Source organism: Phyllostomus hastatus, unplaced genomic scaffold, assembly GCF_019186645.2.
Source record: "Phyllostomus hastatus isolate PE091 unplaced genomic scaffold, TTU_PhHast_1.1 phas_contig_468, whole genome shotgun sequence".
NCBI classification, from domain to species: Eukaryota; Metazoa; Chordata; class Mammalia; order Chiroptera; family Phyllostomidae; genus Phyllostomus; species Phyllostomus hastatus.
The window spans coordinates 1,510,376-1,535,325 of record NW_025333884.1 but is presented as its reverse complement, the minus strand read 5'-3'; the positions used below and the strand labels follow the sequence as shown (position 1 = coordinate 1,535,325).

Here is a 24,950-nt window from a genome sequence, read left to right as displayed (position 1 = left end):
GATTACCAGTGTTTTGAATAGTGCATCTGATAGGTTGGCTATCTATCTCTTTGTCGCTTAATTGTATTTTTTTCTGGAGCCTTGATCTGTTCTTTCATTTGGGCCTTTTTTTTTTTTTTTTTATAACAGCGCACCAGTTACGTAGTGAGTGGCAGAGCCTTAGGTGTTCACCAGTGTGGGGCAACCCAGTTGCTGGGTTGTGACGCTGTGTGTGGGGCAGGGATCTGAGAGGTAACAGTACCGCTTGCTCCACCCTGTGCTGGGTTTCAGTCACTTCCTCCGCTTCCCACAAGCAAACTGGGCCCTTCTGGTGCTGATTCCTGTGTGGGTGGGCTTGTGTACATCCTAGGAGCCTGTGGATCTCTCTCCAACGAACTCTGCTGTGAGGCTAGGAGTTTCTCCCAGCACCTCAACCCCCACAGGAGTTTTCAATTGGTGTTTTGAGTGTTTAGTTCCCTGCACGGGGACCCTGGGTTGCGTGGTCTGTCTCACTCCCCAGTTTTGCCCGGTTTATCGACATGCGAATGTGGCACCAGACGTGTCGCACCCCTCTACAATCCGCCACCTCTCTGGGTCTGCTCACTGCTGTTGTGTGTTTGGGGTCTGCCAGGTGCTCTGCTGAGAACCCTCTCTGCCCGGCCCCCCAACTCCGCCTCTCCTACCAGTCTGGATAAATGTGTCTACTTCAACCCCTTGGTTGTCAGACTTCCATATAGTTCAATTTTCTGTCAGTACTGGTTGGGTTTTTTGTTTGTTTGTTTTTAAATTGTTGTCCTTATTTTAGTGGTACGAGGAGGCACAGTGTGTCTACCTATGCCTCCATCTTGGCCGGAAGTCTAGTCCTCAGGCACTATTAGCACGAGATCTCCCCTCCCCTCTCTACTTTTCATTCTTTTCCCCCCCTTCCTTTTTTTTTCTCTCTAATTTTTAAGAATCATGCACTCTGTTGAAAAGTGAATGTTCTGTATAGGACAAAAAGACCAAGAGGGCGCCTCAAAGTCATTTTGATGTTGTTGCTTTCTTTAGGCTACTTGTGCATGGGTGCATCAATATCTGTGATAGTTTATCTTGTATGAGTTATCCATTCCGAAAGGGGGAAGTCACACAAAAAGGAAAAGTAACCATTCATCAACCCACGAAACAAATACCAAAAGCTTCCCATTTTCATTACTGTGCTAAATGCTTATTTTTGAAATTACTTTTCTGGTAAATGAAGGAAATACCATAACTTAGAGAAGCTTAGAACAAATGTTCAAAGTGTTTGTTTCCTTAGTGCACCTTCAAACATATCATCATTTACATTCATCCTGCCCTTGACATTATAAATAAGATATTTTACTTTTCTACAAGGTTGTTGAAATGAGGTATGATTATTCAAAACATACATGTGGAAGTAGGGGATCCTGCCCAAAGAACCATAAAAAAGTCAACAGTTTAAAAAATATTCTATTTCTTTATTTTTAGAAAGAGAGGAAGGGAGGGAGAAAGGGAGAAACATTGGTGTGTGAGAGAAACAGCCATCTGTGGGCCTAGCCACCTGGCCAACCACCCAGCCACATGCTCCAACAGGAGGCTGAAGAAGGTTGGTCTGCAGGAACCTCCCAAGCCTCTGAGCTGCAGCAGTCAGGGCTGAACAACTTTTTTTCAGCTTTCCTGAGGTATAATGGACAAATAAATTTGTAATTTATTTAAAGTGCATGTGATGACTTGAAATTTGTATACTAAGTACTTTGTAAAAGGATCCCACAGTGTAATTATTTAACACATATATCACCTGACATTGTGAACTTTGTTTTTTTATGGTGAGAAACAAGGATCTACTCTCTCAGCTAATTTCAACTATAGTCACCATGCTATATGACAGACCTCAGCAGGCCTAGAAGGAATGGAAAATCACCAGGCTGGAAACTACATCATGGGAAACTGTAGCCCGGGAAAATGTCTACCTGGAAAGTTGCCTGCCTACCCTACCCAGGGCAAACAGATGCCCAGCTATGATTGCGGTCTGGGGTTGGCCTATACAGCATAACAGGATGCAGCTTTAACTTGAGTTTGACAAGATGTATCAAGAACAATGGTCAGCAGAAACGGCACCCAGCAACCAGCTCTAGCCAATCGGACTCTGACACCCCAGCCAGTTACCAGGGTTTTTGCACTTCGAAAGCTATCTCTAAGAACAAACAAGCGAGTCTTAACTTCCTTGGATTGTCCCCACTTTCTCTCTTATTCCCTGCTAATAAACCCTGCTCTCTGGCTTGCGGTATCCGTCTGGTTTCTTCAGCGACTTCGACCTAACATTGTACAGTAGATGCTCAGACCTTAATCATCTTATAATTGCAGATTTGTATCATTCAACCAATCTCTCCCCATTTCCCATATCCCACCCCCCACCAGGCAACCATCATCATTCTAGTCTGTTTCTATGAGTTTGACTTTTTTTCTTAGATTCCACATATAATTCTACCATTCAGTATTATTACAGAAAGGATCGCTGGGAGGGATAAAAGTTACTGAATGGACCCGCCCCTTCCCCTAGGGTTACCCTGTACTAAGTTCACCTTTCTCGCTGCTAGGGAATTAGTTCTCAATGTCAGAGATTGGTGAAAAGGAAAGGAATTATTTACTCAAAAATTATACAAGCTTAAGAGTAATCACTTAGTGTCTTCATTGAGGTCCTGAAGCCCCTTAGAATACCCACAAACGCACACAGTCCTTCCTTCCCCTTCTGCCCAGTCTGGGGTACCATATCTCAAGAAAAGAAATAGAAGTCCAAGGTTCAGGTAGCCCCTCAGTTCTTTCCAGTAATCTGTGTTTGGCTGGCCGGCCTCACTCAGTTCCCAGCGCCATCAGCTGTGTAGCTGCTGTGATCTCCAGTAAATCCAAAACCACATGGTACCTTCTCATGGCCCACCAGCAAGAATCCTTTCATCCCTTTTCTTTCCAGCAAGGTCTCTCTTGCTTCCTAAGCCATGAAGTAAAAGGGAGCACCCCAGAGCTCCGTGTTCTCGACTCTGCAGTGCTGCCATGCCTGTGTTTAAATCCCAGCATCAATATTCCCCTGCAGCCCCATTTCCAACTCCTCTCACAATCCACCACTCCCACCAGCATTCCTGAAATATTCCATCTTTTTGGGCTGTCAGAGTAAGCTTGAAAAGGCATGGAAGCAATCATCTCCAGGCTCTCACACAGGCGCTGTAACCAGGGGGAGTTGCCTCCAAGTTACGTGATGGGTTGAAGTCACTACCATTTTCCTGGCTCAACGCATGGGCAGAGCTATTTATCATATCCATGAAACTCGATAAAAGTCATAGATATGTGAAATGACCATGCCTCAGGTTAGCTGCAAATTTGTCACTATGCAAAACAGCTCTCAGTGGTCTTGCTCCTTGTGTCACATCCCCCAGTTCAGACTTGTGGGAGTGAGGACATCCTATATATATATTTAAAAAATTTTTTTGGACACCCTGAGTTCTGGACCCCATTAGAAATCCCTGTTTGTGGCTCCTCTGGCTGCACCCTGCTACAGGTTTTCTCTGTACTTCCATGCTTATGTGATTATAATCACATTACAATTATGTCCAGATTATTGCAGGACGTTGCTCTTCAGCCAGAGCAGAGGAAGACATGAAGCAGAGCCACCACCAGGACAGCCAGGACCAAGCAGTTGTGGTGACTTGGAGGACAGGAGTGGAGGAGCCACTAGAGGAGCCATGGCAACATCTGCCCCACGTTCCAGGCTCAGTAAATTGTAGGAAAGATGAGTCAAACATCTTTTATCAGGAAAATACAGCCCTGGGAGCTTTCCTTACTGATGTGCACCTGTTTTCATCTCAAAGGTTTTTATAATTTACCTCTGATTTTCCTTCTTGCACCATTTGCTTTTAAGGGTTTTAATTGCATGTATTTCTGAATTATTGATTCACATAAAACGTATGTGTGTTTGGGCACAGGCATGTCTCCATAGACTGGAAAAACATTCCTGAACACAGAGACCTGTCTTTATATCCTCTTAGAGAAGAGACCTGTCTAAACCAGCCAGTGCTCCTCTGTCCTGAACTTGGCAACAAAAGGCAGTCACAGGAAGATTATAAATGGCAGACAGTGAGGGATAATTTCTTTCATGCTAATCGGTACAGGTGGTTGGTTACTTCCTAAATTGGAGGCAAGTCGAAAATTACTGTACAATCTCTGGTGTTTATATTTCTCATCTTATTGATTACAGTTTCATTCCATTGTGTTCAGAGAATCTTCATATACTTCATATATTTTGTATCATTTCTTTATATACATTGTATGATTTCTTTTTAAATTTTAAGACCTGACTTGTAGCCTCATAAATGGTCTATTCTGTTCAATATTCCAGATCCACTTGAGGAAAAAACATGCATCTGGCTGATTTTTAAAACCTGTAAAGGTTTAAAGTGCTAAAAGTTTAAGTCATAAAGGTTTAGAAGTGCAATATTGAGGAAATTCTTACTTGTGTCATCATGCATTTTTTATCTCGGAAGCGAAGGCATTTGAGATATAGAAGTTTGCTTATACCAGTCTGCATAAAGTCTCTCCAGCATATTACTTGCTTTTTTAAAAAATATATTTTATTGATTATGCTATTACAGTTGTCCCATTTCCCCCTTTCACTCCCCTCCACCCTGTACACCCTCTCCCACCCACTTCCCCCGCTTTAGTTCATGTCCATGTGTCATACTTATAAGTTCTTTAGCTTTTACATTTCCCATACTATTCTTACCCTCCCCCTGTCTATTTTCTACCTACAATCTATGCTACTTATTCTCTGTACCTTTTCCCCCTCTCTCCTCCTCCCACTCCCTTGTTGCTAACCCTCCATGTGATCTCCATTTCTGTGGTTCTGTTTCTGTTCTAGTTGTTTGCTTAGTTTGTTTTTGTTTTCGTTTTAGGTGTGGTTGTTAATAATTGTGAGTTTGCTGTCCTTTTACTATACATGTTTTTTTAAATCTTCTTTTCTTAGATAAGTCCCTTTAACATTGCATAAAATAAGGGCTTGGTGATGATGAACTCCTTTAACTTGACCTTATCCGAGAAGCACTTTATCTGCCCTTCCATTCTAAATGAAAGCTTTGCTGGATAGAGTAATCTGGGATATAGGTCCTTGTCTTTCATGACTTGGAATAGTTCTTTCCAGCCCCTTCTTGCCTGTAAGGTCTCTTTTGAGAAATCAGCTGACAGTCTGATGGGAACTCCTTTGTAGGTTACTGTCCCCTTATCTCTTGCTGCTTCTAGGATTCTCTCCTTCATTTTTACCTTGGATAATGTAATTATGATGTGCCTTGGTGTGTTTCTTTTTGGGTCCAACTTCTTTGGGACTCTCTGAGCTTCATGGACTTCTGGAAGTCTATTTCCTTTGCCAGAATGGGGGAGTTCTCCTTTATTATTTGCTCAAATACGTTTTCAATCTGTTGCTCTACCTCTTCCTCTTCTAGTACCCCTATAATTCAGATGTTGGAACATTTAAAGATGTCCTGGAGGTTCCTAAGCTTCTCCTTGTTTTTTTGAATTCTTATTTCTTCATTCTTTCCTGTTTGGTTGTTTCTTTCTTCCTTCTGGTCCACTCTATTGTTTTGAGTCCCAGTTTCCTTCCCATCACTATTGGTTCCCTGTGCATTTTCCTTCATTTCTTTTATGGTAACCTGCATTTGTTCATCTAATTTGTGACCAAAATCAACCAATTCTGTGAGCTTCCTGATCACCAGTGTTTTGAAATGTGCATCTGATAGGTTAGCTATCTCTTGGTCCCTCAAAAGGATGAGTTCTGGGGCACTGATTTGTTCTTCTGTTTGAGCCATCTCTCTCTCTCTCTCTCTCTCTTTTTTTTGGGGGGGGTCTGGTCGCTCCTGTTATGGTGAAGGATGGAGCCTTAGGTGTTCACCAGGGCTGGGCACCCCAGTTGCTAGATTGTGAGGTTGTACGTGAGGGCAGGGTCCAGAGGGAACAATGGCGGTAGCTCCATTGTCCTGGGACCTCAGTCCCTTCCCTGGGATCCTGGGTTGCACACTCTGCCCTGCTCCACAATTGCCACCTCACTGGGTCTGCCAGCTACCGCTTGCATACTCAGGGTCCACCTGTTGCAATCTTGAGTGCCCCAGATGCCTTACACACTCCCGGATGCCTTATGCGCCTAACTCTCCCTGTTCTCTGTGCCGCAACTTGTGCCCAGCTGTCACGCCCAGCTCCTCGTCTTCACCCCTCCTACTGGTCTGGATGAACGGGTCTATTTCAATTTCTTGGCCGTCTGACTTCCAGTCAGATAAATTTTGTCAGTTCTGGGTGTTATTCTGCCTCTAAATTGTTGTTGTTCCAATCTCGGTTGTGCGTGGAGGTACGATGTGTCCACCTATGCCTCCATCTGGGCCGGAAGTCCTGTTACTTGCTTTTTTCTTATAATTCTTTAAAACTGTGAAAGCTTAGTTCTGAGGCCATACAAAAAACAAAAAAAGGATACAATCCAGATTTGGCCAGCAGGCTAGTTTGCTGATCTCTGTCTGCCTTAGCATTTTATTTTATTTAATTTAGGCTTTTTATTTATTTTTAGAGTGAGGGGATGGGAGGGAGATAAAGGAAGAGAAACATCAAGTGTGGTTGCGCTCCCATGCTGATGCTGGGGACCTGGCCTGCAACTCAGGCATGTGCTCTGACTGGGAATTGAACTGGTGACCTTTTGGTTCACAGGCCAGGACTCAATCCACTGAGCCACACCAGCCAGAGCTGGCTTAGCATTTTATCATAAATATATAGTAATAATTACATCTATGTTGAAAGTAATAGCTATCTCTGTACAGCTCTTACCATATGCCAGGCATATAACTTCAACTGTCACAACACAACTAAGAGACAGTGTTATCATCCACACTGAACACACAAGCAGATTCAGGAACAGAGAGGTTAAGCACCTTGTCTGCAGGTACTCAACTAGCCAATGGCTGAAGTGAACAAAAAGTCAAACTCCAAAGCCTGCTTTTTAATCAGTACTCTGCAATGCTTTGTAATCAATCTTCTAGTTTGGTCTCTTTGACATTAGTTTCTCCTAAAATGCTTTAGGTCTCTCAAGAAGCAGTGGAGGAATGGTGTGATAGTCTGAGAGCTGTGTCAAACTCCCTCTAAAAGTACAAAGGATAATGAGAGGATCACAGTTGGTGACGAGCTGCGGGGCTGAGCAATGGCAGTAGCTGGATGCACAGGCCCACACTCCTTCCCCACCTGCACTTCACAAGGAACCACTTCTTCCCATTCGCAGTACTGGTGTCTGCAAGGAATTGTTAACTACAATGTTCTGATCTGGATATGCCCATCTTTGGGTTTTTCTATCAGATACTTTTCTTTTTGGTCGCAGTAGGATATTTTATTTGGTTTCAAGGGTCAATGCCCTGAAAAAAGGGAAAGTTATGTTGGGGACACTATGCCACTCAAAAATCACCTCTGGTGTTAGTTGTCCAAATGTATCCTTCCTTGTGCAACAGGACCACCAAGTTCTAGCTGGGTGCATGACCACATTCATGAGCAAATGTGTGGATTACATTGGGAGTCCAATTTTTAATTCCTGGAGAATTAAGATGCAGTATGGAATTGAGGAAGGCTAGGAAGAACACAAGAAAGAATTGGTGGTGCTCTGGCTGGTGTGGCTCAGTGGATTGAGTGCCAGCCTGTGAACCAAAAGGTTGCTAGTTTGATTCTCAGGGCACGTGCTTGGGTTTCTGGCCAGGTCCCCAGCAGGGGGCGTGTGAAAGTAACCAATTGATATATAACTCATACATGGATCTTTCTCTCCCCCTTTTTCTCCCTGCCTTCCTCTCTCCACAAATAAATAAAACCATTTAAAAAATAAAAAAAAGAATTGGTGATTAAAGTACGAACTCATGATTTATTCTTTTTACCTGTCTACCAACCATCATCATCTCCATTCCCCAAGTAGTAATAAACAAAAATAAATAAAAATTACATCCTCCACTATGAGAACCAGGGATGCCACAGAAATAGCAAATTCCATGGAAGGAGGAAGGTGGGAGATACATCTGGAGCATCATATTGTGCTAGGGTTAGGACAGTCTTCAATTTGTGAAAAATAAGAATGATGAAGGTAGTATATCACCCTTTTTGCAAACAGTAGCAATAATCTATTAAGCCAAACTCAGCAATGAATGCTAAAACTAGTGAAGAAAAATTTGTTGAGAAACAAGCTATTTAGAGAACCAGAAAATATCTCCCCATAAATTATTAAGTACAAAGGGGAAAAAAACAGTAACTTAACAATGGAAAAGCCCAACTCATGCCTACCTTAATCAAATTATCCAATTTAAGCAATAATGGGACAGATGTATCATGCATATTTCCTAATGTGATGTACCCAGGATACATCACTTAAGGAATACTTTTGCCAAAAAGAAAGAGCCTAATTTAAATCCAATCATGAGAAAAAAATGAAATTCAAATTTAAGAGACATTCAAGCCCTGGCTAAGTAGCTCAGTAGATTACCATGTTGAACACATAAGCCAAGGTTGTGGACTCAATCCTGAGTCAGGACACATACAAGAATCAAGCAATAATGCATAAATAACTAGCACAACACACTGGTGTTCCTCTCTCTTCCACTTCCCCTCTAAAATCAATAAACATATCCTTAGGTGAGGATTAAAATTTTTAAATTAAAAATCAATAAATAAAAAACATTAAAAAAGAAACAATCAAAACTATCACGGTCATGAAAGGCAAAGGATGAAGTAGTGATCCAGTTTAAAGGCATGTAAATGCAATGTATAATCCTTGACTGGATTCTAGGCCAGAAAAAATGTGAAAAATATATTATTGGGGCAATTGATACAATTTGAATAAGGTCTGTAGTAGGTTAGAGGTTATGTGTCAATATAAAATTTTCCTGAATGTTAAACTTGTACTACAGCTGTGTAAGTATCCTCATTCTTAAAACACACACACTGAAGTGTTTAGAAGGGATGTCTCTAACATACTCATCAATATTTTTAAAAATGTGTATGTACACTGAAGTATCAACATATGTACACATTCACGTACATAGGATGACACACACACATTAACAAACTACTTATTCTGAGTAAAGAGTATATGAGAGATTTTATATAATTTTATAATTTTTTGAAAGTTTTAAGTTATTTGAAAACAGTTTAAATAAATGTGAGGTTTGGGGACTGGGTAAAAAGGTGAAGGAATTAAGATGAACAGATTGGCAGTTACAAAAGTCAGAGGGAGGTGAAGTACAGTATTGGAAATACAGTCAATAATATTGCAATAACTATGGTGCCAGGTGGGTGCTACAGTTATTGGGGGCATCACTTCATAATTTATATAAATGTCTAACCACTATGCTGTACACCTGAATCATAATATTGAATGTCAACTGTAATTGAAAAAAATTTTTTTTAAAAATATTAACTAGATTAAGAGTTGGCAAACTACAGACTATGGATCAAACGCAGCCTGCCACCTGGTTTAGTATGGCCCATGAACTAAAGAATGGTCTCTACATTTTTAAAGGGTTGGGGAAAAAATGAAAAGAATATTTCATGACAACTGACAAATAAATAATAAATTCAAATTTCAGTGTCCATATTAAAATTTCATCGGAACACAAAGAATGCAAAGTGTCATCACTTAGAGGTAACTAGAATACCTACTTAGTCCATCTCTACCTTTTTGTTTAATGTGGGATCACATATACATCCCATGCTTTGTTTTCCATATTAGTACATTGTGGACATCTTTCAACATCTGTAATCACAAATTTACCTTCTCTCATTTGATGTCTGCATAGTGTTCCACTGGATCAATGAATTGTAAAATATTTTGGCAATCCAATTGATTTCTATGTTTGCTTTTATCATGACTGATGCAATGCATGTTCTGTCATATACATCTGCAGCAGATAAAAATTTACTTCTGAAGAGCAAAAATTCACTTCTGGGAATATATTCCTTAATTTTAATCCAATATACAATAAAAAATAAGGCAATCATATTATGAGTTCTTGGGTACAGGAAATTTTTAGTTACTTTATTTCATTCATTTTTCATAGCTTTTCAGCTTTAGTAAAAATAATGGTCACTGTAAATACATATAAAATAGAAGTTAATGGGAAAATAATCCAAAACCTTCCCTAACACCACTGCCCCCAAACTAGGTATTATATGGCAAATATCCTTTTTACACATTCTTTTTTTGGATGTTTTCACTATGAAAAATCATTTATATCAATTGGATCTTACCAAGAGTGTTACATCATATTTCTCCTTTGACCATGAATCCTATTCCTGTTACTCTGGTTCTGGTCATCATTTTCATGGATGATAGATTCTACCTGAAGAAACCCCTTTCCACTCTCAATACTTCATAGTATTTATCACCAGCATGGACTCCAAGAACTAGAAGCTGTATGACTTCACTGAAGCCACTAACGCATTTCTCATTCTTAAAGATTCTTACCAGTGTGGACTTTCTGATGACATGTAAGGCGAGAACGGTGACTGAAGTCCTTACCACATTCATTACAGTTGTACGGTTTTTCCCCAGTGTGAACTCTTTGATGGGCCTGAAGACCTGAACTCCGACTGAAGCCCTTCCCACACTCCTCACATTTAAACAGTTTCTCTCTAATGTGAACGCTCAGATGGACTCTAAGATTTGAGGGGAGACTAAAGGCCTTACCACACTCCTCACACTTATGGGGTTTCTCTCCTGTGTGAACCCTCTGATGATGGCGAAGATTCAAGCTCCTACCAAAGCCTTTCCCACATTCCTCACACTTGTAAGGTTTTTCTCCAGTGTGGCCTCTCTGATGGTATATAAACTGTGAACTGTACCTAAAGCCCTTTCCACAGACATCACATTTGTATGGCTTCTCCCCTGTGTGGACTCTCTGATGGGACTGAAGACCAGAGGACTGACTAAAGCCCTTACCACACACACCACATCTGTACGGTTTCTCTCCAGTGTGGACTCTCTGATGAACCCGGAAGTCTATGGCCTGACTGAAGCTCTTATCACACTCCTCACATTTATAGGGCTTCTCTCCTGAGTGGACTCTCTGATGAGCGTGAAGATTTGATCTCCAACTGAAGCCCTTTCCACACTCCTCACATTTGTATGGTTTTTCTCCAGTGTGAATAACTTGGTGCAGTTTAAGATTGGAACTGTAACTGAAGTCCTTACCACACACATCACATTTGTAGGGTTTCTCTCCAGTGTGGACTCTCTGGTGGGTCTGAAGCTTTGAAGACTGACTGAAGCCCTTCCCACATACTTCACATGTGAATCGTTTCTCCCCAGTGTGGACATTCTGATGAACTTGAAGGTTTGAAGCCTGACTGAAGCCTTTCCCACACTCCTTACATTTGTAGGGTTTCTCTCCCGTGTGAACTCGGAAATGTATATGAAGATCTGTATTACGAGTGAAGCCTTTTCCACACGTCTCACATTTGTATGGTTTCTCTCCAGTGTGAACCCTCCGATGGCATATTAATGGTGAGTTGTGACTAAAGCCCTTACCACAGATATCACATTTGTAAGGTTTCTCCCCAGTGTGGACCCTCTGATGGATGTGATAATGGGCGGCCTGAGTAAAGCCCTTCCCACACTCCTCACATGTATAGGGTTTCTCACCCCTGTGGACCCTCTGATGAACACGAAGATTAACACTCCAACCGAAGCCCTTACCACACTCTTCACATTTGTACGGCTTTTCTTCACTGTGCACTCTCTGATGGCATTGAAAGTTTGAACTCTGACTAAAGCATTTACCACACTTCTCACATTTATAAGGTTTCTCTCCAGTATGAGTTCTGTAATGAATGGCGAGACCTGTGCTGCTACTGAATCCCTTGCCACAGCTGTTGCACTGGTGGGCCTTCTCTCCTGCATGATTGGGATGAGAATGGAAAGAGCCCTCACGGAAGCAACATCGGGAGTCATGACATTTAGCAGTTTCCTCTCCTGGGTGATTCCTCTGATAAGTCTGCAGAAAGGAGTTCTGACGGGAACACTTCCCTCCTGGGCGGACACGCTGGTGACTTGAAAGCACTGAGCTGTAACGGAAGCCCTTTCTACACTCACTACACGGACGGAGTTCCTCTCTGCAGGGTAAATGCTGAGTGAAACTGTCACTCGCGCTTTTCCCACAGTCATTAGGTTTGTGGGGTTTCTGTTCTGTGTCAATTTTAATATGATCACTAAGTGGTGATTTCTTCATGGAGGCTTCACAGACATGCAGGTTATTTTCCCCATGAATTTGCTTATCTCTGCTCTGATTCTGTGACTCACTCAGGTATATATTCCAACAAGAATGCCTGAAATTGAAAAACTCTTCATTTTCAATGTAACAGGAGCTATCTTCTTTACACTTCACTATATCATTCTCACTTCCAGAAACCCGATCAGAATCACCTTGTAGTAACCAGGAACTCCCCCTGTGAAGACACCTGGTCAAATCACTTGTGACCTGTTTCCAGATTTGCCAGCAGGATAGCTCTTCGTGTGAAAGGTACTTTAATGCAACTTTTCGAAGAGGCTCCACCTCATTTTGATTCTTGCTGCCTGTAAGAAAAAGCAGACAAGCAAGATGCTTTGTTCAGAAATGTCAGGATTTCACACTTACAATAAGGCCTTAGTAAACCAAGGGAAGGGTCATATCTATACAACATCATTCATCCTGTTCTTGTATTTTCATGCAAGTAGAAGCAAAGAATAGAATGATCAGGCCCTTACACTAGGAGTAAAGGTGATCCATTCAGAACCATGAGTCTAATATTTAACACAAAAGCTGAAGTCTGCAATGAGGGGGCTGCAGGGCAACAAGGACAATCGCCATTCCACCTTGTCCACACTATTCTTGTGACCAGTGAGATTCTACCTCACTAGGTTATGAAAGCTCAGATTGTAAGCATAAAATGGGATTTTAGGTCCTGGAAGGAATGATCTCCCAAGAGTAAATTTGGAAAATGGTTGGAATAATATTGATTGTTCTTAACCTGGACAAGTAAATCAGGGTTCTGTAAAAAGAAGCAAAAGAGGGAAAACTCATCTTTCACAACTGAGGGAGAATTCAGGAGAAGGAACGGAGCACAGTGCAGTCTCTCAGAGGCTACCCTGAAGAAGTACGGAGAGTTCTATTCCACTTGAACAGCTCTCTCCCTGAACGCCATGAACCTTGCTTTCCTCATTCCCTTCAGGTCTCTACTCACATGTCACTCAATTGGGTGAGGCTTCCTCATCACCCAGTATAAAGGAATTCCTCCCCACCCCAGATACTTTTGATTGTTCCCATTTGCCTTTCCTGCTTTATTTTGCCCCACAGCACTTACTTATTACATCTGATTTATTACATACTTCCTAAGTTTTTCTTGCCTTCTTAGACCCACTCAAAAGGCACCAGGAAAATATGCAGTTTCCTTCACTGCTTTATTCCCACTGCAACAGAATTTCGCAAATTGCTGGGACAAATTAGTGAACTCTGAAACCGATCCCACTTGATTGTGACAAAAATTTAAAAAAAAAAAGAAATAAAACTTGAGAAGTGTATCACAAGCAGAGAGGGTATGACTACCTGAAATGCTTGTTTTGGTTGTAGACATACATGTAAATATGTACAAACATTATGCTAAGTAAAGATACAGAATATTTCTTATTGAAGGTTTGACTGAAATTACATGGAAGCCATTGGCTTCAAGTGTTTTGGTGGGTGGGCAAGAGAAGTAGTAAGTCCTTAAAAATTAATTTACTTAAATGGAAAATTAGAGTTTAATAACACAAGCTGAAAATCTCAACAGGTATATACACAGCTCTGGGTATGGTAGGCTGACTGAATGGCCCTTCCTAATTGGACCATCTCTAAAGATGTCCACATCCTAATCCCTAGAACCTGGGAGTGTGTTAATATTCTTGGCAACAAGCTCTTGCTTTAAATTAAGGCTCTTGCAATAGGGAGGTTATCTTGAATTTACTGGATAGGCCAAAAAGTAATCACAAGCATCCTCATAAGAGGCAGGCAGGAGGATCTCTCCCAGACCACACCCTACGCATCTGTCCCTTTGTGGGTTCCAATGTATATCCTTTTTGCTGTAACAAAATTTGTAAGTATAGCACTTTTCTGAGTTCTGTTGTTCTAGCGAATTGTCACAGAATTTGTAGGCAGTTGCTCACAAGTGAGGGTGCCCCTGGAAGCCCCAGCTGGTGTCTGAAGTCTCGTGGAGGGCTGTGCCCTTGGCCCGTGGTGTCAGGGCTAACTTCTATGTTTGCTTTCAGAGCTCACTCCAGGTAAAAGGCTTCTCCCATTGCCTGTGATATCAGCTACTTAATACCACTAGGCTCCGAGCTGCACTGGTAAATTTATTTGAAATCTAATAATTTTCTTTCCTAATCAGGATTCTCCACAGGTATGCGAACACCTTTTGACTTCTGAAAAAAAAAAACCCACTTTGAAACTATAAACTGCCACATACAGGTTTTATGATTGTTCAAGTAGAAGAGAGAGGGCAGGGTGGCTAGATGGGCAGTTGGCTGTATGGAAGAGGCTGTTTGCCCTCGAAAGTGGCCGACTGAAATTGTTACATAAGAAAGGATGAATTATAAGGCCTGCCTGTCAGCATTGATAATTTTGAAAATTTAGGCATACATTCTGACAACTGTGAACAGCTTTTGTCTTCTAAGGTGGCGATTTTCAACAAATCTCATGATACACATAATTACTTTAAAATTCTTCAGCACGCCAAAACAAATGTTATCTTTTTGCCAATCTGACAAAAAACATAGGTGTACTTTTGATTCATTCACACCAGACAGCCATTGTTGTGTTGGATGTTGTCATTTTTTCCTTTGACAACCTAAGGGAAAAGAGGTCAGTGCCCCTGAGTAAACAGTCAGGTATTACGTTTTAAAAATTCTTGCATCACACCAGTTGAAAATCACTGTTCTAAGGTTAACAACTATTAATCTTTATGTCTTTAAAGATGTCTAAGAAATTAGAATTATGTTAAATTCACTGGAAAAACAGTTCCAAAATAATCCATTCATCACACTAGTGTGCTCTGAACCTGTGGGATATTTTGGGCTAGAACAATATTTGTACATGGAGCATGGCTGCAAAATCCCAAAACATGCTGATGTCAAATTGAAGAGTTCAAAAAACCCTTTGAGAAAAAGTGACCAAAAATGCTACCAGATTTGTTAAAAGAGAAACTTGGTCTATTATGCAAAACTGAAGAGAGATCGTCGTACTTAGGGTCCTCATTCCTACGATTCAGTTCCTACGTGAAAATGAGACCCGGTCAAGTGCAGCACCTGTCACTACTGAGTGCAGGAAACTCGAGGCGACATGTAGACAGAAAAGGGGAAGCAGACAAAAGAAGACCCGTGGTGGCTGTCAACCGCTCGCAGCATTCAGGGCCTGGGTTACCATGTTTGCAGACAAGCCTCTCTGTTTTGTTTTTCAGCCAAAGGATACATTCCCTAGGAATTTGTAATTTTTAAATGGGCAGAATTGACAAATATGCAAATTAAAGAGAAAGGAACAAAGGGAAGAGAAAGGAAGTCAAAAAATGAAGTGAAAAGTGAAGAAGTGAGAGGGCAGGTGGAAAAGTGACAGGCTGGCTGGGGACATGGATGAGGCCTTCCTCACAGACAGGAAGTTGAAGCTGTGAGGAGGATGTCCTCACTTCTACCGAAAAGAACAGAAATTATTTTTAAAAATGTATTCATTCAACAATTATGTACTGAACACCTACTATGCAGAAGGCCCACTGGAGGCTTTGAGGTAGACACAATAAGTAAAACTCCACCCATTCCTACTTTCATGAGAAGATAGATGATGAACAAGTAAATGAAAATACGCTCCTAGGTCAGCAGAGAATCAGTGCTTAGACAGAAAATAGGGCAGGGTAAGGAGATGGAGAATGGAGAGATGGTATTTTAAACAGGGCAGACACAGACAGCCTATATGATGAGATGAAATTTGAGCAAAGACCCGAGTAAAGAAGTGGCTGGGGGACTTTATACTGAGGCAGAGGAAAGCCAGGCTAAGTCCTTGCCTTGGCTGGTGTGGCTCAGTGGATTGAGCACCAGCCTGCAAACCAAAGCTGGTTCGATTCCCATTCAGGGCACGGGCCTGGGTTGTGGGCCAGGTCACCGGTGGGGAGTGTGCGAGAGGCAACCACACACTGATACTTCTCTCCCTCTTTCACCCTCCCTTTCCCTCTCTCTAAAAATAGACAAATTTTAAAATCTTAAAAAAAGAAAAAGACTCATGATTATTAAAAAAAAAAAAAAGCAAGCTAGGCAAAGCCCCTGAAACAGAAGAGGACATTTGAAGGGGGCCAGGATGGCAGGAACGGTTGAGCCAGCAGGAAAGGAGAGGCAATTAAATAGGGAGTTGGTGAAGAGGCCAGATCAGGCAGGGTCTGGCCATCCTGTAAGGACTCAGAGTGAAATGGGAAGTCTTTGCAGGGCTCTGAGCCAAGGAGTGGCACATTTTCACTTGCTTTCCACAGAATCAGTCTATAGGGACTAGATTATGGGGGTGCAAGAGAGCAAAGCATCGAGGCCTGTGTGGAGGCTGTCACAGCCCACGCAGGAGATGACAACCCAGGGGTAAGAGTGGTAATAATCACGGACGTGTTGAACAGCATTCTCTGGAACCGGAAAAAACAGCCACATGGTTCTCACCGGAAGCCCCATTTCTTTGGGTTTCCCTTTCCATCATCCAGAGGTTTTCTTCTGCCTCCAACTGGGTTGCCATACCTGGTTTGAAGGAAAAGATGTCCTATGAAAAGGCAGATATCTATCTATCTATCTATCTATCTATCTATCTATCTATAGATATAGATATCATTCATATATATATATATTTTACATTTATATATATGATCTAAAGCAGAGGTGTCAGACTCATTTTCACCACGGGCCACATCAGCCTTGTGGTGAACATTCATATATATATGAATGATGTGCACAAAGCTGAAACATATTTATTCAAATTCCATAGTCCTTGAAACCTGCAAAGTGGAATTTTAAGAACTTTTAGATCACAGGTGGCAAACGCAGGGACCACAGGCTGAATCCGGCCGTCCACCTTGTTTTATCCAGCCCGGCACCTTGTTTCTACCTGGTGGCAGTGCTGAGCTCCTTGCCCCAGTTAAGAAGTAGTTACATTTATACTAAATGTAAAATTAGTCCTAAAATTACATGTGGTCCTTTGAAGGCAACCGCTGATGTGGCCCATGGTGAAAATGAGTTTGACATCCCTGCTTTAGATCATGAGCTGAAAAAGAAATAAATTTAGATCATGACCTAGTTCATGTCTACACTTAGGTAAAATGAGGTTTGACCAATGCCTGTTTTCACCGAGTTTCCCACGCTCTCACACCACTCACTACAAATGGTCACAGTTTGGGCTGCAATGTGAGCAGGAAGGTCTCAATAAGGAATGCTGACAGAATAAAATAGAATATGGATAGAATCTATTTCATGGGGAAAAGGTAATGCCAGTATGGGGGCGGGGGGCAAAAGCAGGCTCGCAGCTGTTCATATGGAAAGACATGCAGGCTACGATTATTACAGTAGCGTTATTCACTCAAAAGAAATGTCACCCGAAACTTGTAAGCCTACCTTTGCCCACCCCGTACAATGTCCTAGGTTGATTCCATGACCCATCAATGGGGCACAAACATAATTTGAAAGACAATGTATAAAAGTTAAGCTGCCCATTTCTAATTCACTTAAAATAGGCCTCCTCAAGCAAGCATTGCTGACATTTTGGGCCATGGTGGGGCTTGTCCTGTGCACTGGAGGAGGTTTAGCAGCATCACCAGCCCTACTGGCTAGTAGCACCCCTCCCCCAGTTGTGACAATCAAATTGTCTGCCCACATTGACAAATGTCCTGGCGGGGGGTGGGGCATGGTGGCAAAGTCACTCCTGGACAGAATTTTCTCTGAAAGAAAGACTGGAAAAACCTTTGCCTATAGTCCCAGGGGTTATAAACACTGTCTTCAAGGTCAGGGAACTATTTCAAAAGGTACAACACTGCGAACAACTGAGGACCAGAGATTCTCAAAGGGGCTAAGGTTCAGTATCGGAGGGCACCAGTCCTCACCCAGTGAGATCAGGTTCCAGAAGTTCTCCAGCATCACGTCTTGGTACAGCTTCCTCTGGGACAGGTCCAGCAGCCCCAGCTCCTCCTCGGTGAAGATCACAGCCACGTCCATGAATGTCACCGCTGCCTACAACACCAAACAGAGGCAACCTCAATCTTGCAACAAAGGTCCACTGGAAGAAGGGTTACCATTAAGAAGTTAAAACAAGATTACTAAAAAAATTGTCACATCCTGGCAGGTGTGAGGTGATATGTCACTGTAGCTTTAATTTTGCATTTCTCTGATGATTACTGATGTTGCACATTTTTTCTTATGTCTACTGGCCATCCGTGCATCCTCTTTGGGAAAGTGTCTATTCAATCCATTGGCCCATTTATTAATTACATTGTTTGTCTTCCTGGTGTACAAATTTTTATTTTTTTTAAAGATTTTATTCATTTATTTATTTTAGAGAAGGGGAAGAAAGAGAGAAAGAGCAGGAGAGAAACATCCGTTGGTTGACTCTTGCAACCCCTACTGGGGACCTGGCCTGCAACCCAGGCATGTGCCCTCACTGGGAATTGAACCAGCAACCTTTTGGATCACAGGCCAGCACTCAATCCACTGAGCCACACCAGCCAGGGCAAGTTATATAATTTCTTTACATGTTTTGGAGATTAACCCCTTATCAGATGTAGCATTGGCAAATATGTTTTCCCATACAGTGGATTCCCTTTTGCTGTGCAGAAGCTTTTTAGTTTGATGTAGTTCCATTTGTCACATTTGCCACATTTGCCAGATTGGATACCATCAATAAATCAACAAACAACAAGTGCTGATGAAGATGTGGAGAAAAGGGAACCCTCATGCACTGTTGGTGGGAATGCAGACCAGGGCAGCCACTGTGGAGAACAGTATGGCGTTTCCTCAAAAAATTAAAAAAGAAACTGCCTTTTGACCCAGTGATCACACTTCTGGGAATATATCCTAAGAATCCTGATAAATATGTACCCCTATGTTCATAGCAGCATTATTTACAATAGCCAAGATCTGGAAACAGCCCAGCTGCCCATCAGTGGATGAGTGGATAAAAAAAACTGTGGTACATTTACTCAATGGAATACTACACAGCTATAAGAAAGGAACTCCTTCCTTTTTGCAACGGCATGGATGGACCTGGAGAGTATTATGCTAAGTGAAATAAGCTAATCAGAGAAAGACAAATATTATATGATCTCACTTATATGTGGAATATAATGAACAAAATATACTGATGAACAAAACAGAAACAGAGGCATGGGCACATGGAACAGACTGACAGATCTCATAGGGGAGGATGCTGGGGGTGGGGAGGATTGGGAAAAAAGGTGAAGAGATCAGCCAAAGAACATACATGCATAACTCACAGACACAGACAATAGTATGGTGAAGGCAGGGTTGGAGGAAGGAGGGGCTGGGTGGAGGCAAGCAAAGTGGGAGGAAATGGGGGACATGAGTACTAGTGTTGGCAATTTTAAAAATGTTAAAAAAAAAACCTGTTAGCACACGTAGAGGGACTTCTGGCCCCAGTTGTCCCTCTCTCATTATCTTCTCCCTGCCTCTCCACAAAGCTTGCACTCAATCACTGTCTTTAACATTTGCAAAGTTCACAGGCCTTCACAACCTTCCAGGACAGGACTATAGCTTTTCCTCTGTGTTTTCAAGGCACACGCCATATGCACCTACTGTAGCATTCACAGTTGGTGAAGGCACAGGCTGAGTTCAAATGCAAGGTTTTAATGTTGGGCAAATTCCCTAACCTCTAACAATCTCTGCTTCCTCTCCCCAACAATGGTGTCTAAATTGCAGGATATTTGAAAGGATTGGATGAGTGAATATATGTAAAGTGGTTAAAATGGTGCCTGGCACATAACAAATGCTCAATAAATATGAACAGCTCATATCATTATAACCTCTTTCATTACATTTTATGACTTCATAGTATTCCTATGAACTGATGATTTATCTTTAATCAATACAAACACATAATTAATTATGTATTTTTACTTGTAATCAAAGCTGCAAAGATCTTTTTACAGAGATCTTTGCTAAGAAGTAGCCAATCTGGAAGGCAGAATGGTGGATTTCCCTCTCAAAAGGTTTGCCCAAGTCATCTTTCATGTGAGAGTACAAATATCACTGACTCTCTAGACTCTGGCCAAACAGGACATAATGCCTCTTTAAAAAATCTTCAACAACCTAAGGGAAATAAAGTTTTTATTAACATTTGTGCAGTTATTAATGATCATTATTTTCTTCATAAATTTACTTTCTTTTTTTGGTAACACTTCTATTCATTTCTTTTACTCATATTCCATTGGTTTTTTTTTTTATCTTACTAATCTTAATAAAAATTGTCGATATTAGCCTTGGCTGGTGTGGCTCAGTGGACTGAGTGCTGGCCTGCAAACCAGAGGGTTACCAGTTTGATTCCTAGTCAGGGCACATGCCTGGGTTGCAGGCCAGGTCCCCAGGGGGGACGTGCAAGAGGCAACCACATGTTGATGTTTCTCTCCCTCTTTTTACCTCCCTTCCCCTCTCTCTAAAAATAAGTAAATAAGATCTTTTTAAAAATTGTCACTATTAAGCCTTTACTAATATATAAATATATCCCTTCAATGTTAACACTGCAAATGTATAGTTGTGCACGCATGTGACAAAGGGACATGGGAAAGCGACGACAGCTAGTTTGTAAATAGAATAGTAATAGTGGAAATTATTTGTGTCTATTTCACATTTCTATTATTTTTCTCAAAGATTTTGTGAAATAATAAAGAAGATAAAACAAAACAAACAAAACACACACGGTCTGGCACACCACATGCCCTCAAGATTCGCTGTTTTCCATTAACCTTTCCAAGGAAGAAAAAAAAGATGTGCCTAATCTTTGAGAAATCAAATCACATCTTAGGAGACAAAGAGGAAAGACTTATTTACCTGAAACTTGGTCATTTTTTCCTGCTGCTCCTTCTGGGGAAGGTCAGAGTCCTGAGAAGGCATAACTGGGGAAGGATGAAGAAGCCATGAGACACAGGCTAGAGCTGCCGTGAGCCCCTGTGGACCTGTGCAGAAACCACACAAGGGCACTCCTACTTCCGGGCAGATGCAGCCACATACAGCTTAATAAGCAGGGCATGGCAGGGACTACAGCTACTAATGGGTTTGTCAGCCAGGGATGACCTACCTGCACGACCAAACACAGTATTCATACTATAAGGAATACTGAATTTCTGAATTTCTGATCCTGGGGACAGTAAGAAATGAGAGGCACTGTAACAACACACACACACACACACACACACACACACAGAAGTGGGCTCTGGAATGGGGGGCCTAGGTTTAAATCCCAGAAGTGATATTTACCATCTGTTTAACAGCAGGGGCATTAACACATCAAAACAAAACAAAAGCAAAACCTCTCTGCCCCTCACTCCAATCATCTGTACAATGATAGGATAAGACTCATAAATCATACCCACCTCACACAGTTGTTCTAAGGACTAAATAAGTCAATGGAAAGTTCTAAGAACCAGGAACTGGTTCTTATACAGTTCTATAATGGTTCTACAATGCTAGCCTAGGAAAAGATATGAACGCGTATTGCTTTTGCATCATCATAAAGTAGAAAAACCCTAAGTAGAACCGTTATAAATTAGAGACTGCCTGCTTTGCAAATGTCAGTTTGCAAAACACAAACAAAAGACCTTGGAAGGTCTGGACTTCATTTATTATTGCTCTCCTATGAAAGTCACCATTGATCTCTGAGATCCCTAATTCTTAGTTACAGTTTTTTCTTACCTAATAATTTTTTTGCCCAGCTAATCACATATTACTGATGGCTGGTATTTTTTTTTCTAAAAAGTGTCATTTTGGGTCAATTTACTTCATGAAGCCAGAAAAGGCTTATTGGTAAAAAGCCTTTTATTCTATATGCATGGAGGTGAAGAAAAACATATAGCAAAGAGAAAGATATAAAAGAAAATTCAAGAAACATGGAAGACAGACTGAGAGGCCCTAACATTTGTCTACTAGGAGTGTGAGAGGACAATGGAAAAAATGGCAGAGAGGTCTTATTTCAAGAGATAATTGTTGAGCCCATAAATAGAAATTCTAAATAGTATAAATAAAAGTAAATATACTCCTAAATAAATTAGAGTGAAGCTCAGGAATGCAAAAAACTAAATAAACAAATAAGCCTAAAAACAACAAAAATCCTTAAAGCTCCCACAAAGAAAATAGTTTACCTAATAGAAATGACAATTAGTCTGAAACAGGGGAACAGAACAGAATATAAGACAACTAAACAATGTGTCCAAAGTGAAGAAAATAACTATTGGCCTTAAATTCTATGCTCAACTAAATGATTATTTAGATGAGGGACTAACAAGGATATTTTAGCCAAACATACATGAAGAAAATTTATGACTAAATGAACTCTGAAAAAAAATTTGTAAATGTGTTTGGTAGTATCTTTTTAGAAAATTTTCAAGAAACATTAGAAAAATGTAAAGGGTGGCTATAACAATACACACACACACACACACACACACACACACACACACACACACACACCCCCTTCATATCTAGCCTAAAGTTTAAAAAGGTGGTGGTGTGCCCTGGCTGGTGTGGCTCAGTGGATTGAGCACTGGCCTGTGAATAGAAAGGTCACTGGTTTGATTCCCACTCAGGGCCAGAGCCTGGGTTTCAGCCAGGGGGTGCTAGAGAGGCAACCACATGTTGGTGTTTCTCTTCCCCTCTTTCTCCCTCCCTCCCCCTGCCTCTAAAAATAAATAAATAAAATCTTCAAAAAACAAAAAGGTTGCGGTGGGTAGCCATTATCAAATTTTAAATACACTTTCATCTCTATACTTTTCAGTGTTTGCTGAAAAGATTATCATTTTTAAAAATTTAAAAAATAACAAAAACCATATAATTTCAAAACCAGTTGAGATCGAATAAAGGAAATAAACTGAAGACAAAAGAAAAAACTGTAAAGATAGCAAATTTAAAAGTAAATATGCATTTAAAATAGGTGTAGGTGGTAGCAACACACACATACATATTAAGAAGCAAATGAAGCATTCTCAGGTTTATTTAAAAAAAAATTTGAACATTTTCCTAGTTGTAACTTACTGAGTGAAGGAAACCTGCTTACCTGAGAACAGAGACGCCAGACCAGGAAAGTACTTGAGTCTTTACCTGGAGCTAGGCCGTGAGCATCTTCCATGTCACTTCTTCCTTCCCTTGCCGAATTTGGGATGATAAGGAAAAGGATGCGGTGGGACAGTGTGATTACATCTGTCTCCCGAGCAAACTGCAGAGGACACCCCCAGGCATTGGCGCGAGGTAACTCAGAGCTTCCTTAAAAAGAGATGAAAACTCAGTCAAGTTCGGGAAGAACTCGGTCTCCGGGAGGATGACTGAGGGGCTACGGCCGGGTGCCAGCAGCCGCGACAACCTCTCTCCCTGCACTGGGGAGGGAATGAACTGTAGCTGTTACCAAGTGCCACCACCGTCCTAAGCTTTGGACATGTATTGTCTCTTTTAATTCTGATCGCAACCCTCAGCAGTAGCTGCGGTCTCTCCCGCTATTTTTAAGGAGGAGGAAAGTAGAGAGCAGAGATAAGAAACAACTCGCCATACATTTTACCGATGGAAGAAGGAGCAACACGCTTGGTAAGCGGGGAAGCAGGGCTTTCGCCCTCCTCCTCGCAGCCTCTGCCGACTGCCGCGACTCCTCCATCACAAGACAGCGAGCTAGGCAGCAACAAGTCCCCACGGTCAGGCCGACAAGGCTCAGAGAGGTCTTTGGGGTGCAGGGCTGACTCACCTCTCGGACGGAAAGCATGGTGGTGACCCCCTCTTGGCAGGGCGGAATGCCTCAATTTACACGGCGCTGCGGAACTACACTTCCCAGAAGTCCTTCGTCTCCAGAGTTGGGGAATACATTTCCCAGAACCCCAAGAAGAGGAAAACCCAAGTTCAAGCTGTTAGAACTATTAAAAATAAAAAATAAAAAATAAATCACCAGACTTTCGGAGTTCCCAGACTATAAGCGTACAACTTCCAGAAATCCCTTTAATGGTTACCCGCCATTTTGCTGGCCTCAAGCAATTCTCTGATGCCAGGAGACCTTAGTTTTTTCTCACTGACAAAAAGTGGTAGCAGCCCTGGCTTTTATGTTTAGTTGATTAGACCTTTGTCCTAATACGCCAAAGTTGTGGGTATCATCCCTGCTCAGGGCACATGCAAAAATCAAGCAACGAGTGCATTAATAAGTGGAACAACAGATAGATGTTTCTCTCTCCCTCAACAAAAAGAAAGAAAAAAACCTGGCTGGTTTGGCTGGGTAGATCAAGCACCGGCCTGCTAACCAAAGGACGTCCGGGTTCTATTCCCAGTCAGAGCACATACCTGGATTGCGTGCCAGGTCCCCAGTACCCCTACTGGAGGAGAGGCAACCACACATTGATATTTCCCTCTCTTTCTCCCTCCCTTCACCTCTCTCTAAAATTAAATAAATAAAATGTTTTTAAAACAGAAAGAAAGAAAAAACAATAGTAAATATTTAAGGAGTCTGTCTTTTATGAAACAGATCATATGATCCTTTTACTGGTAGATTTATACTCACCACTACCAGAAGAAGGAAAAAATGACAGTCTCTATTTTGCAGTTTTAAACACTTTTTAGATATAAAAAGAATGAAAGACAAAAAATTGCAATGGAGGCAGAATACATTATACATTCCTACTTTTCTCAATAGCACAGTCAAATAATTCAGCACTATTTG

The 24,950-nt window shown here is 41.5% G+C and overlaps 1 protein-coding gene across 4 annotated transcripts; it reads right to left on the bottom strand.

Moving 5' to 3' along the window:
* Positions 1-9,913: 9,913 nt before the first annotated feature.
* Positions 9,914-24,035, bottom strand: LOC123823060 (zinc finger protein 227-like). Of its 4 annotated transcripts, none has more exons than XM_045845380.1 (6): positions 23,991-24,035; positions 23,360-23,521; positions 21,098-21,162; positions 18,142-18,268; positions 16,664-16,789; positions 9,914-12,592 (listed from the first exon to the last, which is right to left on the bottom strand). In XM_045845380.1, the coding sequence occupies exons 2-6, from the start codon at positions 23,385-23,387 to the stop codon at positions 10,473-10,475; spliced, it is 2,466 nt and encodes an 821-aa protein (XP_045701336.1). In that variant the 5' UTR covers positions 23,388-23,521; positions 23,991-24,035; the 3' UTR covers positions 9,914-10,472. The 4 variants fall into 4 exon arrangements, with proteins under 4 accessions (XP_045701336.1, XP_045701337.1, XP_045701335.1 ...); XM_045845381.1 differs by lacking the exon at positions 23,991-24,035 and adding an exon at positions 23,804-23,936 and having other exon boundaries at positions 23,316-23,521; XM_045845379.1 differs by lacking the exon at positions 23,991-24,035 and adding an exon at positions 23,804-23,936.
* Between the last annotated feature and the right edge of the window lie 915 nt (positions 24,036-24,950).